The 20,490-nt window shown below is 40.7% G+C and overlaps 1 protein-coding gene and 2 pseudogenes across 1 annotated transcript; 1 reads left to right on the forward strand and 2 right to left on the reverse strand.

Moving 5' to 3' along the window:
- The first annotated feature begins 1,906 nt into the window (after positions 1-1,906).
- Positions 1,907-6,509, forward strand: LOC145522445 (tripartite motif-containing protein 64-like; annotated as a pseudogene).
- A 408-nt stretch (positions 6,510-6,917) lies between these two features.
- Positions 6,918-9,740, reverse strand: LOC145522446 (MAU2 chromatid cohesion factor homolog pseudogene; annotated as a pseudogene).
- A 48-nt stretch (positions 9,741-9,788) lies between these two features.
- On the reverse strand, positions 9,789-16,192 carry LOC145522448 (upstream-binding factor 1-like protein 1). The gene is made up of 2 exons (XM_081531161.1): positions 16,091-16,192; positions 9,789-11,147 (listed from the first exon to the last, which is right to left on the reverse strand). The coding sequence occupies exons 1-2, from the start codon at positions 16,190-16,192 to the stop codon at positions 9,789-9,791; spliced, it is 1,461 nt and encodes a 486-aa protein (XP_081387287.1).
- Between the last annotated feature and the right edge of the window lie 4,298 nt (positions 16,193-20,490).

The following is a 20,490-nucleotide window of genomic DNA, read 5'->3' on the forward strand; positions in this document are numbered from 1 at the left end:
TGTTGAGAAGATTAAAATAGTTAATCTCTATAAAAGGAGTTAATTCAATGCCAAGAAATACTGCTGCTAAGTTGCTGCTGCTAAGTCGCTTCAGTCGTGTCCGACTCTGTGCGACCCCATAGATGGTAGCCCACTAGGCTCCCCTGTCCCTGGGATTCTCCAGGCAAGAACACTGGAGTGGGTTGCCATTTCCTTCTCCAATGCATGAAAGTGAAAAGTGAAAGTGAAGTCGCTCAGTCATGTCCTACCCTTAGCGACCCCATGGACTGCAGCCTACCAGACTCCTCTGTCCATGGGAGTTTCCAGGCAAGAGTGCTAGAGTGGGTTGCCATTTTCTTCTCCAGGGAATCTTCCTGACCCAGGAATCGAACCCCCATCTCCTACGTTGGCAAGCTGATTCTTTACCCCTGAGCCACCTGGGAAGCCCATGAAGTTCTCCTCTTATTTTAATATACTATAATCATTAATGTCATTAGTATAAAAGTGATTTTCTTCATAAAGAATTCTTGGTCAATTTCTAGCCCACTCTACACTTGACCTATTTATACTTTCTCCCTGTTCATCAGCTATCTCCTCATTGATGCATGTTTTAGCCAAAGGCTTTCAGTTCTATGCTATTGAAAATTATTGTTATCTTTCAGAATTCCATAAATCCCCTCTCAACAGTCTTTAATCAATAAATAGATCTGTGTACCATGGCTTTACTGTTAATCTTTTTTAAAAAGGCATCTTAAAGCTGATGTTATACTTGCTCAATTAAACAAAAGGTTTTTTTTTCTGTCTTTTTGTAACCAGACCTAAAGTCTCAGCTTTGGAAAGAAGCAGCCTCTTCTATTCAATTTCTCACTGAGAAGAAAGAAAACAGGAAACATGTAGTTAGAGCAAATATTTAGTTACAATGTATGATAACTGAAATTATGTATTCATGCCCACTTTCTCTTATCCAATACTTTCTATTACCAGCTTCCCTCCATGGGTCTTGTCCAAGAAAACAAGTAGTGTTCTTAGGGTTTTAAAATGATATCAAAATTTAAAATAACTGTTAATAAAGCAATTTTAATATACTGATATTTGTAATATTCAGCTATTTAATTAAACTTGTTTCATGACCTTATATGTTATTAGATGTTTTTAAGTCTTAAAAGAGTTTTCTAGAGACATATGTATTTATAAAATATATAATACTTCTAAAATGTTCAACACCATGTATACATTTCATAGTGTTTACACAGATGAAAAAGGGTTGAATTAATCAGAAAAACTTCTTGAAATGGTCACATTTACTATCATTTTTAAGCCATCACTTTGCAACCATAAATGAAAAGTGTTCAGAATAGATCCAAACACCGACCTGTTAACAGTTTCAGGACATCAAAGTTCAAGTCAACAAGGATTATATTAAGTTTAAATTATTCATAAACAATTTTATTTGTCTTTAGAAAAAACACATGTCACTTTGAAGTCAAAAGAGATAGAGAATGTTAGTGTAGAGGAGAAGTGTGTACCAGTGTTGGTTCCAAGCAGGGAGAAATGGAGAGAAAGAGAGACAGGTTGAGATTATATATGTTTTTTTGTACCAATCAGCTGACAAAATTAACTCTGGAGTCATCCTAACATTTACCTTCAGGTCTAATCTTTAACCTTTTCCATGTAATTTAGGTATGATTAAGATCAGAGTTTAAAGAGAAAAAAGTTTCTAGCGATTCTCCTCTAGTTTTATCCTTTGTATGATAGCATGGACGTAACCTGTCTGTAGTCACCATTTCTAAGTTTGTGTTGAAAGTAAGGACATATGGAGATTAGATAGAGTTCAAGAGAGGACCATGCTAAAGGCTTTATGCTTCCGTTATCAGGACAGAAGAAAGACTCTCTCTTACCATTTCTATTCTCTCTACTTTTCAGAAACATGGATTCAGACAAGCTGGAAGCCTTCCAGAGTGAACTCACCTGCTCCATCTGCATGAACTGCTTCCTGGACCCCGTCACCATAGACTGGGCACAGCTTCTGCCGTCCCTGTCTGAGCCTTTGCTGGGAAGAAGACCAGACTCCAAGGAGCTGCCCTGAGTGCAGGGGAATATGAGAGACATCAGATTTCAAAACTGATATTGCCCTCAAGAGGCTGGCTTCCCTTGTCAGACAGGCCAGAGCTGATCACGACCACAGCTCTGAGGAGCAGGTCTGTGTGAAACACCAGGAAGCCAAAGGCCTCTTCTGTGAGGCTGAGCAGAGCCTGCTGTGTGGGCCCTGCTCTGAACGCCCCGAGCACGCAGCTCACAGCCACAGTCCTATATACAGGGCTGCTGAGGAGTCCCGGGTAGGTGATGACTCTAGAGCAGTTTGGGATCTAGAGGCTCCTAAGTCAGAGAGGAAGATGAGGATGCTATGACGGTGATGGGGTGGCGATAGTGGAGGTGGGATTTCTGAATGTGGATCCTCACATATGATGTGTCCTCTCAGTGTTGTTGCCCAATTGTCCACACGTGTGGAAATGCAGCATCGCGGGGCAGGTGGCACCAGGGCCACAGGCTTCTGATGGGAGCTTGAGGCTTTCCTAATCAAGCTTTATATATATGTGTCTCAGTTTCTTAGGGATTGGATTTCATGATCTGTAACATATCCCCAGTTCTGTAGCATACACTTTGTCACTATTATCTTGGTGTTAGATTCAGATTAATGTGGGAAAATCTGACCGCAGCATTCTAACTCAAGGTTTCTGTGTAACCAACAAGTGCCTTTGTTCATGAATAAGGGGATGAAATTTACAGTTTCATCTTCTGTGATTAAATCCTCTGGGTATTTTGCAGGAGAAACTTCAAAGGGAATGGGCTCTTTATGGAAAATCACAGAAGAAATGCAAATCATTCTGAACCAGGAAGCTAAAAAAACTCGGTCATTTAAGATAAGAATAAAAATGCCCCTATTTATTTCTATAGATAGTGATATAATTCTAGCTTTTAGGTCTATTTACATTCCCATTAAAGGATATTGATCTCTTCCCTTGAAAAGGCGTGGTTTCAGATGACCTATCAGTAATCACAATTGGAACAGGCCAATACATGCTAGTTCAAGGAATGCTGCTGCTGCTGCTGCTAAGTCGCTTCAGTCGTGTCCAACTCTGTGCGACCCCATAGACGGCAGCCCACCAGGCTCCACCGTCCCTGGGATTCTCCAGGCAATAACACTGGAGTGGGTTGCCATTTCCTTCTACAATCCGTGAATGTGAAAAGTGAAAGTGAAGTCGCTCAATCATGTCCGACTCTTTGCGACCCCATGGACTGCAGCCCGCCAGGCTCCTCCGTCCATGGGACCTTCCAGGCAAGAGTACTGGAGTGGGATGCCATTGCCTTACATGGGAAAACCTCGGCATGAAAAGTGTTCCTAGGCCAAATTTTGAGGATTTGAATAAAACTCAGAAATGAAGTAGAAGACAACACTGCACTAAGTGTTACTCTGTAGTAGGGGAGAGGAATATAGAAGTACCTAGAGGGAAAATTAAAGGAGAAGGACATGGCAACCCACTCCAGTATTCTTGCCTAGAGAATCCCATGGACAGAGGAGCCTGGTGGGCTGCTGTCCATGGGGTCGCACAGAGTTGGACACAACTGAAGTAACTTAGTATGCGTGCATTCATTGGAGAAGGAAATGGCAACCCACTCCAGTATTCTTGCCTGGAGAATCCCAGGGACGGTGGAGCCTGGTGGGCTGCCATCTGTGGAGTTGCACAGAGTTGGACACGACTGAAACGACTTAGTAGTAGCAGAGGGAAAATATAGCATCTTTTAAAACTATACAAAATGGGGTTTACCCCATGAAAGAATATTTAGAAAAATCAGGGCAAGGAACAAGAGAAAAACACGGTCCAAATTAAAGAGGAAATAATTGATAGAGTAAGAGCCCTGAAGAATCCTTCTAAGGGGAGAGCTTGGGATCCCTCAGATGGCTTGATTCAAACAGAGAAAGAGACTAGGAACTCAGAGAAACTGTGGACAGGAAGATACTTGAGGTCAACAGTTTGTCAAGAGCTTTCTTGATGACATCAAGTAAATAATATTTGAAGTTTTCTTTTGAATGTGAGCATAAGCAATACTTCGAATCCACCATCCCCACAGGACTATGTGGCCTTAAGGAAGGAGATGATTACAGCTGAATATCAGAGGATGCTTCTGTTGCTCTGGGAGGAGGACCAACTGCATCTGGAGGCCCTGGAGCGAGAAGCCAAGGAGATTTGTGAACAACTCAAGGAGAGTGTGTTCAGAATGACTCAGTGCAGAGAACGTCTGAGAGAAATGTACAGAGAGCTGACTGGGATGTGCCGCAAGCCAGACACGGAGCTGCTCCAGGTGAGAAAGGAGGGTCCGTCCTCAGAGAGTGAAACACTCTTCTAGACGAGTTGCTCTGACTCTGAAATATTACCTCACATATGGTTACTCTTGGCTGAGGGATGGTGCTCCTTGACCCCCATTATTGTATTTGTCCAGTCCCCTAGTTCAACATATTCTGGTAATCTTTGGAAGGTTTTTGTCCATTTCTTAGCTAAAATAGGAGTATTTTTTCAGTGTGGTCAGAAGTACTATCCAGACAGATGATCTAAAATCAGCAAAATCCTGTGATCAGCGGAAAGTTAACTTTCTTGGAGTAAATCTCAGTACGTGTTCCCCTAAACCTTTGTCACTCCCCATTACCCCAAATTTTCCAGAGACACTGAAGTTTGGCCTGTTCTCTAGGCAAGGTTGTTACAACCAATCATCAATTTCACTCTTTAAATACTGTCCCCTGTTTTCGCTATTGCTTTGTTAAATAATGAGCTCTGTCCTTGATAACAGCACTGGCAGTGGGTGATACTGGAATCCTAGATGTTGCCGCATCATTACGCAGACTCTTCTGACCTCCTTCCTTCCATAATGTGCCCTAAGGAAGCCCTCCATGTTTTAGCTTAGGCTGTGTTATTAGGATGCCTTCTGAGTATTCCTTAGAAGATAATTTAAAAAACAATATCTTATTGAATAAAGAATAGAGAAGAAGATGCAAAACGACAGAAGTCTCATGATTAACATGATCTTTGTTTTTCTTTGCAAGTCTTGGCAAATGTATTGGAAATGTGACTACACGCTAATTTTTTATTTCTGGAAAAGTTGGTCTCTTTTTGATGAAGTAGATGCACGGTACCATGGGAGAGTGTTTTCAGGTCCTCCTCAACATTTAAGTTCCAGGATGCAGGATTCCTTATACAAAATGCCATAGTATTTGCAGTTAACTTACAAGCATACTGCCATACACTTTGTCATTGCTAGATGACTTATAACAACGAACACACACAACGTAAATTAAATGCATTGTAAATAGTTCCCTGGTATGTGGCATTTTCCAGTTTTACTTTCTGGAATTTTTTTCTGAATATTTTCCATTCAAAACCGGGAGTGAGGATGGGGGAATGGATAGACTGGGAATCTGGAGTTGACATATATACACTGCTGTATTTAAAATATATTTAAAATAGTTGGCCCAAGAAGTACCTCCCATGAAATAAACAAATGTGTAAATAAACAAGTACATAAACAAATAACTTAGAATTTATAAATCGAATCCGTGTGTAAATTCATAGGTGCAGCACCTTCATATATAGATGACCAATATTGTCTTTTTGGCTATTTCCTATTTTATTTCAAAAGAATTTCAATCCTTGGCCTCAGAAATTTCCTTTTCATTTGGCTGAAATCAAATATACCTGAAAACATTCTGACATTCTGGGCTTTATTTTACCCACTCACCCAATCCTCTCCAACCTCACCATGTTAAACTTAGCGAAGGGATTTTCCAAGATATCACAGAGGAAGCACCTATGCTAATGAGTTGGAAAGTGGAAAAGGCCTGAAAGAGGCGAATTCCCTAAGAATTTGCCTTTTGTTTTGAGGAGCAGCAGTGACTCAGCTTGTTCCATCATTGCAAAGTCCCTTGTAGGCAGAACCTCAGAGGGAGTGGCTTTCTGCTGCCCACTGAGGAGGTAGACTTTTTGGACCAAAATAACCAGGTTGGAATTGGACTCTCTTGCTGGGCTGACAAGAGCAAACAGGTCTGGCTCAATGAACTCTTCCTTGTAGACACTGAATGTATCCTTGATGACTACTTACTGACTGAAGTCCCAAAGGCTTAGCCGGAATTTTCTGTCTGTAAAATGCCCTCTATATGGAATAGAGGAAGGGAATGAGGTTCAATGAGTTGAAAACTGGAATAATATCTGAAAACAATGGGGAAGTTGAAATTTGATATAATTTATATTTAGGAAAAAAATCTGGTAATGTTTTTATATTCCAAACTGTGTAGAATATATTGTACATGCAATTAACCAAAAATAGAATTCTAACAAAATTTCCTGGGTTAAAAAATGCTTTTTTTGCAATGGTGATGTGATTGCTCTTTGGCCTTGACATGTCTGTATGTCATTTATTACAGGACTGAGTTGGCAGAGATGCAGAAGCCTCAGCCAGTGAACCCAGAGCTCATGGGTTAGATCCATGGATCGGGAAGATCACCTGGAGGAGGAAATAGCAACCCACTCCAGTATTTGTCCTGAAAAATTCCAGAGTAGCCTCATGGGCTACAGTCCATAGGGTCACAAAGAGTTGGACACAGCTGTGTGGCTGAGCACACAGGCACACACTGAATTTCTAACTGTCAACTTAAGAGCTTATCCCTAACTTTACATGTATACAGATAACAGAATGGTCACTACAAGCACTTTAATATCAAGACAGATGTTAAATGTTAAGGTTCTTATTTAAACTGCTCTACATACAAAATGCCCTAGAAGCAAAGAAAGGCTTAAACATAGAGAGATAAACATGATGTAGAGCGTGTCTAACCTCCTTGTATAGGCTCTGGAAGAAAAAGAGCACACACAGGTAAAAAAGCCACACACTCAGAGGTAGTAGGAGCTGACAGCGAGGCTGTGGTCTGGACTGACCCTCTCCAATGAACTGTTCAGTTCCCTCTGGGTGACTGTTTACTTCCTTTACATACCGTCTCACCAGGTTGGTGACGATGAAGGCCCACAGCTCCCAGTCATTGGTGAGCCCCAAAGCTGTGGTGAACTGGGCTTCAGCACTGTCCATGCCGTTGGCAGAGACACAGGCCAGGCCCGGCAGGGTACACAGCTGAGCTCTGTGGCTAGGAGGGTGGGAAGGCGGGGGTCGCATTGCTGGCGCAGCCAACAGACCTGGGAGACCTCCTGCAGCCCAGTGGCCCGTATCCTCTGCCCAGCCTGCACGTGCTGGTGTACTCACGCAGGATTATTTGGAAGGAGGAGAGGATGGGCTGCAATCGAGCATTTTAAGCTTCTCCAGCCGCATGAGGACAAGTCTGTGTGCTTCTGCACCTTCTCTTGGTAGCTGGCTTGCATGGAGTGCATCAGTCTCCACGTTGATAAGTGGGCACGCGTGCTCCTTGGGTAACGAACGGGTGGAAGAGGTCGGTGGGTTTGCTGGATCGGCAGACTCTCTTCAAGCGCAGTGTGGAGACGGTCTAGATGCACTGCTGTTGCTGCTTCATGCTCTTTCCCTGCCTGGCATCAGGAGCACCTACCTGGAGCACCAGGAAGAAGATACACAGAGACTTTCTGAGTGGGATTCCCTTGCGGGTCCTCTACTATCTGTCCACGGAGGGTCAACTGTGGGTAGACTTCCTGCAATAGCAGCCGCATCCCTTGCTGAGCGAGAACAGCACCCGTGTGTACTCAGACCCCACCACCCGGGCATATGCGGCCCCACACGCTGAAGGTCGCAGGCTGACATGGGGTCCTTCTTGAGTGTGTGCAGTCGTGTAAGCTGGAAGACCAAGCAGCAGTGGCAGTGCCAGCACAAGGTCTGCTGTGAAATCTAGATTGCTTCTCACAGCAGCGACTTTCCTAAATAAATGGAAGTCTCTTGACAGCATAATTCAGACAAAAGCCCACTGCTTCAGATTTAGCATTTTGAAACAGCGGGTTTTGCTGTGATATCAGCCTGCCTTCTCCAGGTGGCTATGCCTTCTCCAGGTGGCTACCTGCCTGCTCTCTGTTCTTAGTGTGAAGACACAGTAGGGAGCCAAGCTGCAGGTGCGTTTGGGCTTCAGTGGGTTGTGGTGGCTTGAAGGAGAACATGGCCTTCAAGCAGGGCATGCATAGGGCTGGAAGTGCTCCTTGAAGCCCAAGAACACCAGGTACCACGACTCAGCCTCCATCATCAGTGGAAACCCTGCCTTAATGCTTTGAAGCATCAGCTTTAAAGTCACAGTCAGGACAATAACATGTCTTCACTATTAACATCATTTTATACATATGGCAAGACATAGTATGAAATAAATTTCAGGTATAACAAGTGTAAATATCATTATTTCTGTTATTATAATTGTTTACTGAGAAACACAGTTATGAATAATAAAATAAACCTCTAAGATTTCTAGCAACAAAATTAACACCTATTTTTACATATATGAAAGATGCAACTACTTAGTAAATGCAAGTTTTCATGAAAACAAAAAAAATGAAAGAAGCCAGGAACTTTTAGGGGGAAAAAAAGAAAAAATAATGAGAGGGCATTAACCTTAAACAGATTTTCCAATATATTCTGGTTCTCAGGAGGAGGGATGGGTGGTATTGGAGGATGGAGCAACGCTAGTTTGTATTTACCTTTATTCTCCCAGCAGTGTCCCCTCCTGTTGGAGTCCAGCTCCAGCAGCCTGGGAATTGCCCTGAAGGGAGGAGCGGTGTCGGTGGAGAATGATGTAGCCTCTCACTCAAAGTACTGGACTGCGTGTTTATTTTAAGCACTAGGTTTTCTTTTATACTTTTACAAAAGCATTCAGTCAGAGGTTTGACATCTTCACTTTCCCCTCACCCAGATTTACTGTCTCCATAAATCATTGTTGTCCTTCAGAGTTCCCTCTTAAGTGTCCTTGTGATTACATTGTAACTCATGTTTGCCTCTGGGCTGCATACCACATTCTTCAGTTTATTTCTTATCTTTCTAAATCCTGCTATCCCCTAGTAACTTAAGCTCATTATCTCCTAAAAAGTCTTCTAGCTATTAGTATCTCTAAAATTCCTACTCTATAAGCTATAGTAAAATATGCCAACACTACAGCATACCTTAAACTTTTAGCTTCTAACTATTCTTAATTATTTCTAAACCCTAAACTCAGCAAACTACTTTTGCCATAAACATTTACCTCACAAGCACGTCTCAGTAACAATCTTTCCCACGGCCTCAAGCTGCAGCCTATGTGCTCATCCTGGAACATTCTTTGTAAAGGTCCTTGAACAAATGTAACTTTATGGATTATTTCCTGGGCAACTGCAGAAGGCTTTGTGCTTTCTCATGCAAGAACAATAAGCACCTTAACATACTTTCCAGCCAACTCAACCGAAGGAAAGAAAAGACAAGTCAGAATCACAAGACCTAACTCCTTCATCCTGGGACCATGCCTGCGGGATGAGGAGAGGGGGTTGGGGCTGTGCCTCCATTTTGTCAGTAATGCTTAATGCGGCTCCCGACACCCTCCTCTCATGTATATGGACCTGATGCAGTGAATACTTCTCAAGTCCTCTTCTTCCAAACCTATCCTACTTTATATGGAGGAGGAAGGGAAAGGAAAGAAAGAAAGAAGGAAGGAACGAAAAGAGGGAGGGAAACTGGCAAGGAGGAGACTCCACTCCCTTTGACATATTTTCCCTAGAGTTTTGCTGGAAAGTCCTCTGTTCCACCATTTAAGGGATAAAAAAATTAATTTTGGAGTCTGAGTCAGAGGAGTCCCCTTAGGAAGATGAGTTAGAGACAGTGCTCTCAACATCACAATCTTCATCTTCATCTCCACTGCTTTCAAATTCACAGTCTTCATCTTCCCTGAGCTGGTCTGAGGAGTTAGTGGCATCCTCCTCTGCATATTCCTCATTTTCTTCTGATCTCCCTGAGGCAGGAGAATGTTCTCCAATCGTGTCTGATGATGCTAACTCTGCAGCCTGAAGCCCCAGGTCCTCTCTAAGCCTTGCTTGCAGATTCCCTGATGATGGGGACTGCAGATCCATTCTTCTTATCTTGGGGTTCGGGCCCCCCATCACGCTCATGTTCTTACGCTTAGCACAGGTCCCCTCTCTGTAAGCAGCATATTCTTCAGGAGACAGAGTCTTGAGCCAGAGATCAAGGTCCACCTTGTACTGTGTCTGCAGTTCCTCCGCCTGCTTCTTATAAAGTTCCTTCTGGTCCTGGGGGACCCGCTGCCAGCGTCTACTGATCTCCACCATGCGCTCCCTCGGGGGCACCACTTTTAGCTCCCGGCTCGACCAGAGATCCTGGTGGAACTTGTGATAGGCATTCATCGGGGGCTTCTTGGGCTCTCCGTGGAATTTCCACTTCATGGGTAAATGGTTTTCTGGGGGAGACTTCACTGTATGCACATTTTCCTGAAACTTCTTTGGCACTTTGCTTTGACTTCCTTTGGGGACATCAGGTTTCTTGGAGTTCTGGACTAGGTCAGGGTGCTGTTCTCTGAATAGAGCCATTTTCTCCTGAAACTCCTGTTTCTCTTTCTGGAAATCTTGACTGTATTTCAGCTTGAGCTGTTCTGGCAGCTTCCTGTATTCCTCAGACAGAACCTTGGTCAGCTCCTGGTTGCTCATCTTGGGGTGTTTTTGGAGGTACTGCGGTCTCATCTCTTTAAAAAAGCGGAGGTAAGCTGTCAGGGGCTTCTTGGGTAAATCAGGATGTTTCTTGTGTTTTCTGCTTTTGAAATTGTTAACATTTTCCTTAGCTTCCAGTACCAATTCTTTCAGAGTACGAAACTTTCTCAAGTTATAGGAAATCTCTAACCATTTGAGTTTGCACATTTCTCCAGAAAAATCTTTAAAAGCTACTTTACCCCAGTCCATCATTGACTGGGTCATTTTGAACACGTGCCTGTCATTGGATGGAATGTTTTTCTCCATACATTCCAGTAACTGCACGATGTCTTCCTTGGACCAGTCATCTTGACTTTTAGGCATGGCCTTTTCTAGGTCTTTGGGACACTTAAATGGTCCCAGCAGTTCAGACACCTCAGCAGAATCTTCAGCTTTGTCACTCTCAAGATTCAGCAGGTAAGTTATTTCTGAAGTCTTGCAGTGTGCAATTCTATGTTTCTGTGGAGAAAGAAAAGGGAAGTTCTTCTATGTGATACATGAGAGAAGCACACCCTGCTTGAGATATGTCCTTTCCATCATTTCATTTACCTTAAGAATGTAAATGAAAACTGGCCCAACCTCTGAGTTGAGACTCTTATTGAACATTATGAAGTTTTTTTTGCAAAATTAAAAATCCTCAGGTGACTTCCCAACATGCCTTCCAATCAGTCTTACCACAGGGTGTTTTACATACAAATGAACAAAACAAAAGAGTGGTTGCCCCCTCAGGGGGAAGAAAATGAGTGAAAATGAAACAAAACTTAAAAAATTAAAATTCCTGAAAAGGAAAGGACTTTAAAATACCAATGAGATACCATGGTACAAGTATTGGAATGTCCAAAATCCCAAACAGTGACATTACCAAATCCTGGAGAGAATTTGGAAAAACAGAAACTTTGATTCATTGTTAATGGAAATGCACAATGATGCAGGCATTCTGAACAATAACAGGGAACTTTCTTATAAAACTAAATATCCTCTTAATATTATTCAGTAATCATGTTTCTTTGTATTTAACCAAATTGGCTGAAAACCTGTACTCATAAAAAAAAAAAAAAAAAACCTGCACAGGAATGCTTTAGCAGCTTTGTTCATAATTGTCAAAATTTGAAAGCAACCAACATGTCTTTAGATAGGTGACTGGATAAAGAAACTACACTACCTACAGACAATGGAACATTATTCAGTGCTAAAAAGAAATGAGAGATCAAGCTAGAAAGAGACATGGAGTATATTTGAATACATATCACTAAGTGAAAGAAGCTAATCTGAAAAGAATATGTATTTCATGAGTCCAACTATAAGACATTCTAGAAAAACAAAAATTTGGAGATGGTGAAATAACTTGTCATTTTCAGGAGTTTGAACTTCCCAGGTGGCACTAGTGGTAAAGAATCAAATACACCTGCCAATCCAAGAGATGCAAGAGATGCCAGTTCGATCCCTAGGTCAAGAAGATCCCCTGGAGGGGGAAATGGCAACCCACTCCATTATTCTGGCCTGGAAAAATTCCATGAACAGAGGAGCCTGGCAGGTTACAGTCCATGGGGTCACATAGAATTGGACACGCCTGAACACACATGGTGATGGTAGTGGTTTCAGAGGTTTACGGTGGGGGATTGATGAATAGGTGATCACAAAATAATTTTAGGGCAGTCTAGCTCTTCTGTATATTATATCTATTTGTTCTCACTTTATATATATATAGGTCTATATTTTTATACATATTATGGTTCAGAGGAATTAAGCCAATATAAAGGAGAGGGGAAACGCATGCTTTTCTACAAATGGTGCAGGAAAAAAAGATACCACATACAAAAAAAAAAAATCTAAGCACAGATCTTACACCTTTTACAAAAACTAACTTAAACTACGTCATAGATCTGGGGCATCCCAGGTGGCACAGTGGTAAAGAATCCACCTGCAAGGCAGGAGACCTAGATTCAGTGGGTTGGGAAGATCCCCTGGTTGAAGAAATGGCAACCCACTCCAGTATTCTTGCCTGGAAAATTCCATGGACAGAGGAATATGGAGGGCTACAGTCCATAGGTCAGAGTTAGACATGACCAAGCACACGCATGCACATACACACAGCATAGATCTAAATGTAAAACTATAAAACCGTTTAGAAGATAACAGAGAAGAAAATATAGATAACTTTGAGTATGGTGATGACTCCTAGCATGTAATGCCAATGGCATGATACATGAAAAAAATAATTCATACAGTAGATTGCATTACAATTAAAAAACTTCTACCCTGCAAAGGACATTGTCAAGAGGATGAAAACACAAACCAAAGACTGAGGGAAAGTATTTGCAAAGAACATATATAACACACCACTTTCAAAAAATGCAAAGAATTCTTAAGACTCAACAGAACTCAAATGAAAATAAACTTATTTAAAAAGTGGCGGAAGACCTGAACAGTCACTAAACCATACACAAAATACCAATGGAAAGTAGCACGTAAAAAAACATTCAACAGCATGTATCATCAAACAATGTGTCAAATTAAAACAATAAGATACCACTACATACTTCTTAAAATGATGAAAATGCAAAACATTGGCAACAACAAATGCTGGCAAGGATACGGAGCCACAGAAAACACAAATTCTCATTCATTGCTGATGGGAATGGGAAATGGTACAGCCACTTTGGAAAAAGAGTTTGGCATAGAGTTTCTCCATGGGGGCTTTAGTTAGAAAACAAAACATAATGTTAACATTCAATCCAGCAATCATACTTCTTGGTGTTTACCCACCATGAGTCGAAAGCTTATATCCACAAAAATATCTGCACATGTATGTGTGTAACAACTTTACTCATAATTGCCAAAATTTGAAAGAAATCAAGAAGTCCCTCAGGATAGGTTAACAGATAAACTGCAGTACATCAGAAAATGATATATAATGCAGTGCTAAATAGAACAAGCTATTAAGCCAGCAGTAGACATGGAGAGATTTTAAATGTTATTGCTGACTCAAAGAAGCCAATCTAAAAAGATTAAGGTTAATTAAAATTAACATAAATGGATTAAATTTACCAGTTAAGAAATGCTTTCTTTTTTTAATATTGGAGGAAAAGAAAGTAAATTGTGATATATATTTACAAGAGACACTAGTACATGACAGAGAAAACTTGAAAATACAATAGCAGAAAATGGTAAAGTGAGAGAAAACTAACAGCTTTGATTTGCTGTCAGACAAAATATTAAACATCTAGTGTGTCTTGAAAGGTGAATACACAATAAAAATTCAATTCAATAATACATATCAAATAGAAACATGTAGACAACTGATAGCCTTAGAATGAAAAAAAAAAAAAAAGATAGAGGGCTTTCCTAGTGGTTCAGTGGTTAAGAATCCGCCTTGCAATGCAAGGGACACTGGTTTGATCCCAAGTCCCAGAGATCACAAGAATTGAGCCTGTGCTCTAGAACCCATGAGCCCAAACTACTGAGCCCTAGCGCTGCAACTACTGGAGCCTACATGCTCTAGAGTCTGTGCTCCACAGCAAGAGAAGCCACTGCAATGAGAAGCCTGCCCCCTGCAACTAGAGAAGAGCCAGTGAACAACAGTGAAGATCCAACTCAGCCAAAAATAAATACATAAATAAAAATTTGAAAAATCACTTTAAAAAACTGATAGATAGCACTGTTTGCAATAGCCAGGACATGGAAGCAACCTAGATGTCCATCAGCAGACGAATGGATAAGGAAGCTGTGGTACATATACACAATGGAATATTACTCAGCCATTAAAAAAAAAATACATTTGAATCGGTTCTACTGAGATGGATGAAACTGGAGCCCATTATACAGAGTGAAGTAAGCCAGAAAGAAAAACAACAATACAGTATACTAATGCATATATATGGAATTTGAAAGATGGTAACGATAACCCTATATGCGAGACAGAATAAGAGACACAGATGCATAGAACAATTTTATGGACTCTGAGGGAGAAGGTGAGGGTGGGACATTCTCGGAGAATAGCACTGAAACATGTATATTATCATATGTGAAACAACATCATTCCATGTTCGATGCATGAGACAAGAGCTCAGGGCCGGGGCAATGGGATGACCCAGAGGGATGGGATGGGGAGGGAGGTGGGTGGGGGGTCCAGGAAGGGGAACACATGTAAACCCATGGCTGATTCATGTCAATGTATGGCAAAAACTATTACAATATTGTAAAGTAATTAGCCCCCAACTAAAATAAATAAATTTATAAAAAAAAAAAAAACTGATAGAAACAATGGCGATAAATCAGTGTACCCAAGTTTATATTATATTTATATATATACATATATACTTATATTAAGCAATGAACATATATCTCATTTATGGATAAATCAAGCAGGGAAAAAAGTTTCAGTAAAGACATTAAGGAATTGAACTACTCAGTTAACAAGATTAACCTTATTAACAGAAACGAAATCCAATAGTTACCAAATACATTATTCTAAACACATGTTGACCATTTTCTAAGACCTAAAGGAAGTCTAAAACACTGTGACATATTGTCACAATAAAAACTTTTAGAAAGGTTTAAATAAAAAGGAATATTATTAAATCTGAGAAAGTATAAGATTAAAATAAATATAACTAAATAAAATAAATATAACTAATGCCATTGTAAATGGGGAATCACTAGAAGCATTCTCTTTAAAACCAGAAATAAGATCAAGGATAGTCACTATCAGTTTGCTGGTGGCTCAGACGGTAAAGAATCTGCCTGCAATGCGGGGGACCTGGGTTTGATCCCTGTGTTGGGAAGATCCCCTAGAGAAGGTAACAGTTACCCACTCCAGTATTCTTGCCTAGAGAATTCCATGGACAGAGGAGCCTGGCAGGCTACAGTCCATGGGGGTCACGAAGAGTCAGACATGACTGAGCGACTTTCACTTACAGCTAATATCACTGCTTCCATGCAATTCTCTTGGGAGGTCCCAGCAGATGTAATCTATAAAAATGGTGGTGGGAAAGAGAAGGAAACAAAATTATAGTATTGAAAAGAAAACTGTGCATAAGATGATATCCATACAGGATCTTATAAGAAAGAAAAACTCTTATACCAATAGATTGTTTTTCAAAAGTAGCAAAGAAGTAGGAATACGTATTCAAGATTAAAATACTTTTTGAGTCTAACAAAACTCTGAATATTTAGGCCTTTGTTGGTGATATTTAGTTGTGTTCAACTCTTTTGCAACTCAGTGGACTGTAGCTGTCAGACTCCTGTGTCCTTGGGATTTCCCAGACAAGAATACTGGAGTGGGCTGCCATTTCCTTCTCCAAGGTATCTTCCCAACATGGGGATCAAACCCAAGTCTCCTTCATTGGCAGACAGATTCTTTACCACTGAGCCACCAAGGAAGCCAACTCAGCCTTACTTACCTCATTATACTTTTGTTTTCTTGCTCTGTTTGATTCAATGGCTTTTTCAGCCATGTACTGAAAAGTATCAAAGCTCTTTCCCACCTCAGGATCTCCACCCATCCCACCCTATTTATCCTTCAAGTCTGTCTTCAGATGCCACTTCCTTACACTAGCCTTAAGTTTATACTTCATTATGTATTCCTTTAGTACTCTCCTTTTCCCCCCTTCTTACACTGATCCAAATTGTAACTAGAATTCCTATGCTGCTACTGCTAAGTCACTTCAGTCGTGTCCAACTCTGTGCGACCCCATAGACGGCAGCCCACCAGGCTCCGCCGTCCCTGGGATTCTCCAGGCAAGAATACTGGAGTGGGTTGCCATTTCCTTCTCCAGTGAATGAAAGGGAAAGGTGAAAGTGAAGTCTCTCAGTCGTGTCCGACTCTTAGCGACCCCATGGACTGTAGGCTACCAGGCTTCTCTGTCCATGGGATTTTCCAGGCAAGAGTACTGGAGTGGGGTGCCATTGCCTTCTCTGAGAATTCCTATAGTTTTATTCAATTCCTTGCTCCCTGACTATAATCTTCATAAAAGTAGGAAGGATGTCTATGCTGTTCATAACTGCCCCTTGGTACTTAAAACAAATGTTAATACATAAGCAACAGAATAACCCAAGAATGCATTCAGATGTGGTATTCACAGTATTGAAAATATGTTTACAGACTGAAAGGCAAAGTCTCAAACCACAGTGACAAAATCTCAAGTCAAAATACTGTTGGCTAGTAGATGTGAATTTAATAATCCAGAGTGATTTCAAGGAATTCCACATAAATCTTAGGCAAAAAAAAAAAAAAAAATTCTCTTTAAAGTCTTAGCTTTTCATTTATTCAGGACTTTTTACTGATTGCTTCTTTTCTTCAGGAACTGGCTAATTAAAAGTCTTATTACTAATCCATGTTAAGATTCTCTAGCTCAGGGATTTTCCAAAATCAGAACAACTGACATTTGGGACTGCTTATTTCTTTCTTGTTGGGCTCTCCTCTGCCTTGTAGGCTGCTTAACAGAATCCATGGTGTCTACCCAAATAATAGTAACATGCAATTGTGACAACCTAACATTTATCCACATATCAACAATTGCCCTCTGGAAGGAAAAATCACCCCCAATTGAAACCACTGTAGTGTAAAAAATAAATGAGAAATTGCTCATGATAAAATTTGTATTTTTAGTTATGATGAGAAAATTGAAACATAAAGTTCTCTTCCAGTGTTCATTTGGGCCTCCTCCCTCCTTCCCTAGTGTGCAGTGTCCATCTGCGTTCCACACTAACCAGATCTCCTCAAAGATGCAGGTGTCCGTCCGAACATAAAGAAATTTCTTTTCCCTTTTTTCTAATGCTAGCAATGTAACTTGAAAGTGTTAGTCCCCCAGTTGTGTCCAACTCTTTGGGACCCCGTAGACTGTAGCCCACCAGGCTCCTCTGTCCGTGGAATTCTCTAGGCAAGAATACTGGAGTGGGTAGCCATTCCCTTCTCTAGGGATCTTACTGACCCAGGGATCAAACCCCAGGTCTCCCACATTGTAGGTGGATTCTGAGCCACTATGCTCATAGTCTAGGTAACAACATGCAAAATAAGCAGCAAGTCATCATGACACCCTGATACAGAGCTGGGAAAGAACACTCTTCTTTAAAAGGTTACACTGCTAGTGCTAAAAGAATGGGGGTTCCCCTACCTTCCCTCAGATGGTTAAGAATCTGCCTGCAATGTGGGAGACCTGGGTGCAATCCCTGGGTTAGGAACATCCCTTGGAGAAGTGAATGGCAACCCACACTAATATTCTTGCCTGGAGAATTCCATGGACAGAGGAGCCTGGCAGGCTATATTCCATGGGATCTCAGAGTCAGACATGACTGAGTGACTAACACTTTCTTTTTTCACCTGTACTATATATCTTTGGTGAGCTTTATATAAAATATCAATATATAGTTTTGATGTCTGTTACTTTGTCTTGAAAGGTTTGTGATTGTGCCTTCCACTTCTAACAGGCAGAGTAATTCTCAGAGCTTCTGCAAGTCTGTCTCCTGAGTTATACTCCTCAGTTTGGCTAGAGTAAAATGCTCTTTTTTTCCACTTGATTGTTAATTGAATTTTCAACAACAGTAAGATCCATAAAATAGCTTAGATATGCTGATTCTTAAAACTGTAAAATCTAAAGCATGCAAGGCAACAATACAGAAGCTAGTGAAGCAAATAAGTAATAATATGAAAGAGAAATACAAAAAAGGGACTTCCCTGGGGTGGTCCAGTGGTAAAGAATCTGTCCCTGGTCCAGGAAGACCCTAGGGCAACTAAGCCCCTGAACCACAATTACTGAAGCTGCAGCACCTAGACCCTGTGCTCTGAGAAGCCACCACAACGAGAAGCCAGCTCACTGCAACTAGAGTAGCCCCTAGTCACCACAACTAGAGAGAGGAAGACCCAGCTCAGTCAAATAAATAAATAAAATGGAAAGAAAAAAAAATACCAAAAAAAATTATATAGTCCAGTCACATATTTCCTAACATTCCCACTTTTCATACACACAGAATTACAGATTTGTGTTCAAAGATAAGATGTTGAGGGAAATAATAGACTCTATGGTATCTTCTTACCTGGTTGATGAAGAACAATATTCGTGCAAAATTGTTGAGAAATGCTGTTGGATTAGTCTGAACTTTTATGGAGGCAATCCTTCCTTTATTCCATGTAAGAAGCTTTTCTGGATTCTAGCTCTCTAAAAACTGTGTTGATCTTCCAACCACGAGGCTACACAAATCAGGCAAATTTTTTCTCCATGTCCTTCTTTGATTCTTACTGGGCTGCTTTCTTTCTGTAAATGGAAGGAAGATAGATATTTTTCTTCTTAAAAGGATTATGCTAATACAGTATTTAGTTGTGGCTGTTTCCCAGGCATCTTTGGAAATGAACTGTGAGGAGAAAAACTCATCAAGGAAGATTTCCTAGTAGCTGAGGGTAAAGAAACAGAGAATGAATGAATAAGGGTTTGTCCTAAAAGGAGATTGAAGGGAACAATTGCTACTAATCGCCTTTCAACACAGCAATAACTTGTCCCTCCTCCCAGTTTTTTTGTAGATTTTACGCCTATCTTTTCAAAAAAGAAATTTCCTTTATTATTTTCTCTAGTAAGAAAACAATAAACTCAGGCCTTTCCCTTTAAAACAATGGCACGCTTGTAGAATTCAGAGCCTGCCCCCCCCCCAAAGTTTGAAAGTTTCCATAGTCTAAAAGACCACTGTTTTAGGTGACTGGAAATTAAATCCTATTAAAGGGATAGAAACTTAGATAAAATGCTTAAAAAATGTTCTATTAAACATGCAATAAAAAAAGGACTTCCCTATTGGGCCAGTAGTTGAGACTCTGCCTTTTAATGCAGGGGCTATGGTTGGATCCCTGGTTGGGGAACTAAGGTCCAACGTGCCATGAAATGTAGCCAAGTTTAAAAAGGAAAGAAAAAAAAATTTTTTAATCAAAGAGATATGAAGAAATTTGACCAAAATCATACTTACATCAGTAGTGGAAGTGAGGCCAAAAAATCACATTTTTCTGTACTTTTCATTATCTAATAACAGTAACTATATTTAACATAATCTTGAATTCTTAGTCACTAGCGACAAATCAAAGGAAAGGTGACAGGAGGAGAACCTGGGAAATACACACTCTGATTCATTTAAGTTTGGGGGTGTTTGTTAGAGAAAATTAGCCTGTCCTCTAACTTGTTTGAGAGATTTTCACTTGCCTGAAATATATGTAAGAAGTGAATTCCCGGTTTCATGAAATTTAGTACATTACAAATTGTGTAATTTTTTCACATTTAAGTCATCATTTATCCCAAGGCCATGTTGATATTCAGTCGCTAAGCCATGTCCAACTCTTTCTGATATCATGGACTGCAGTACACCAAGCTTCCCTATCCATCACTATCTCCTAGAGTTTGCTCAAATTCCTGTCTTTTGAGTCAATGATGCTATCTAACCATCTCATTCTCTGCCACCCTCTTTTCCTTTTGACTTCAATCTTTCCCAGCATCAGGAAAAAGGGAAAAGATCAAAGCATCATTGATCTTTTCCAATGAATCAGTTCTTCACATGATATGGTCAAAGTGTTGGAGCTTCAGCATCAGTCCTTTCAATGAATATTCAGAGCTGATTCTCTTTAAGATTGACCCGTTGGATCTCCTTGCAGTCCAACGGACTCTCAAGAGTCTTCTCCAGCATCACAATTCAAAAGCATCAATTCCTCGGCACTCTGCCTTCTTCATGGTCCAATCCTCACATCCGTACATGACTCCTGGAAAAACCAAAGCTTTGACTAGATGAACCTTTGTAGGGAAAGCGATGTCTTTGGTTTTTAACATGCCAT

Source organism: Giraffa tippelskirchi, chromosome 10, assembly GCF_054371585.1.
Source record: "Giraffa tippelskirchi isolate mGirTip1 chromosome 10, T2T-mGirTip1v1.2.pri, whole genome shotgun sequence".
Taxonomy (NCBI): domain Eukaryota; kingdom Metazoa; phylum Chordata; class Mammalia; order Artiodactyla; family Giraffidae; genus Giraffa; species Giraffa tippelskirchi.

Coding starts and splice junctions, on each gene's coding strand:
- LOC145522448 (XM_081531161.1), bottom strand. CDS start 16,192: ATGGGTGGAGATCCTGAGGTGGGAAAGAGCTTTGATACTTTTCAGTAC. Junction 11,148..16,090: donor GAAAACAAAAGTATAATGAG/GTAAGTAAGGCT, acceptor CTTTCTCCACAG/AAACATAGAATTGCACACTG.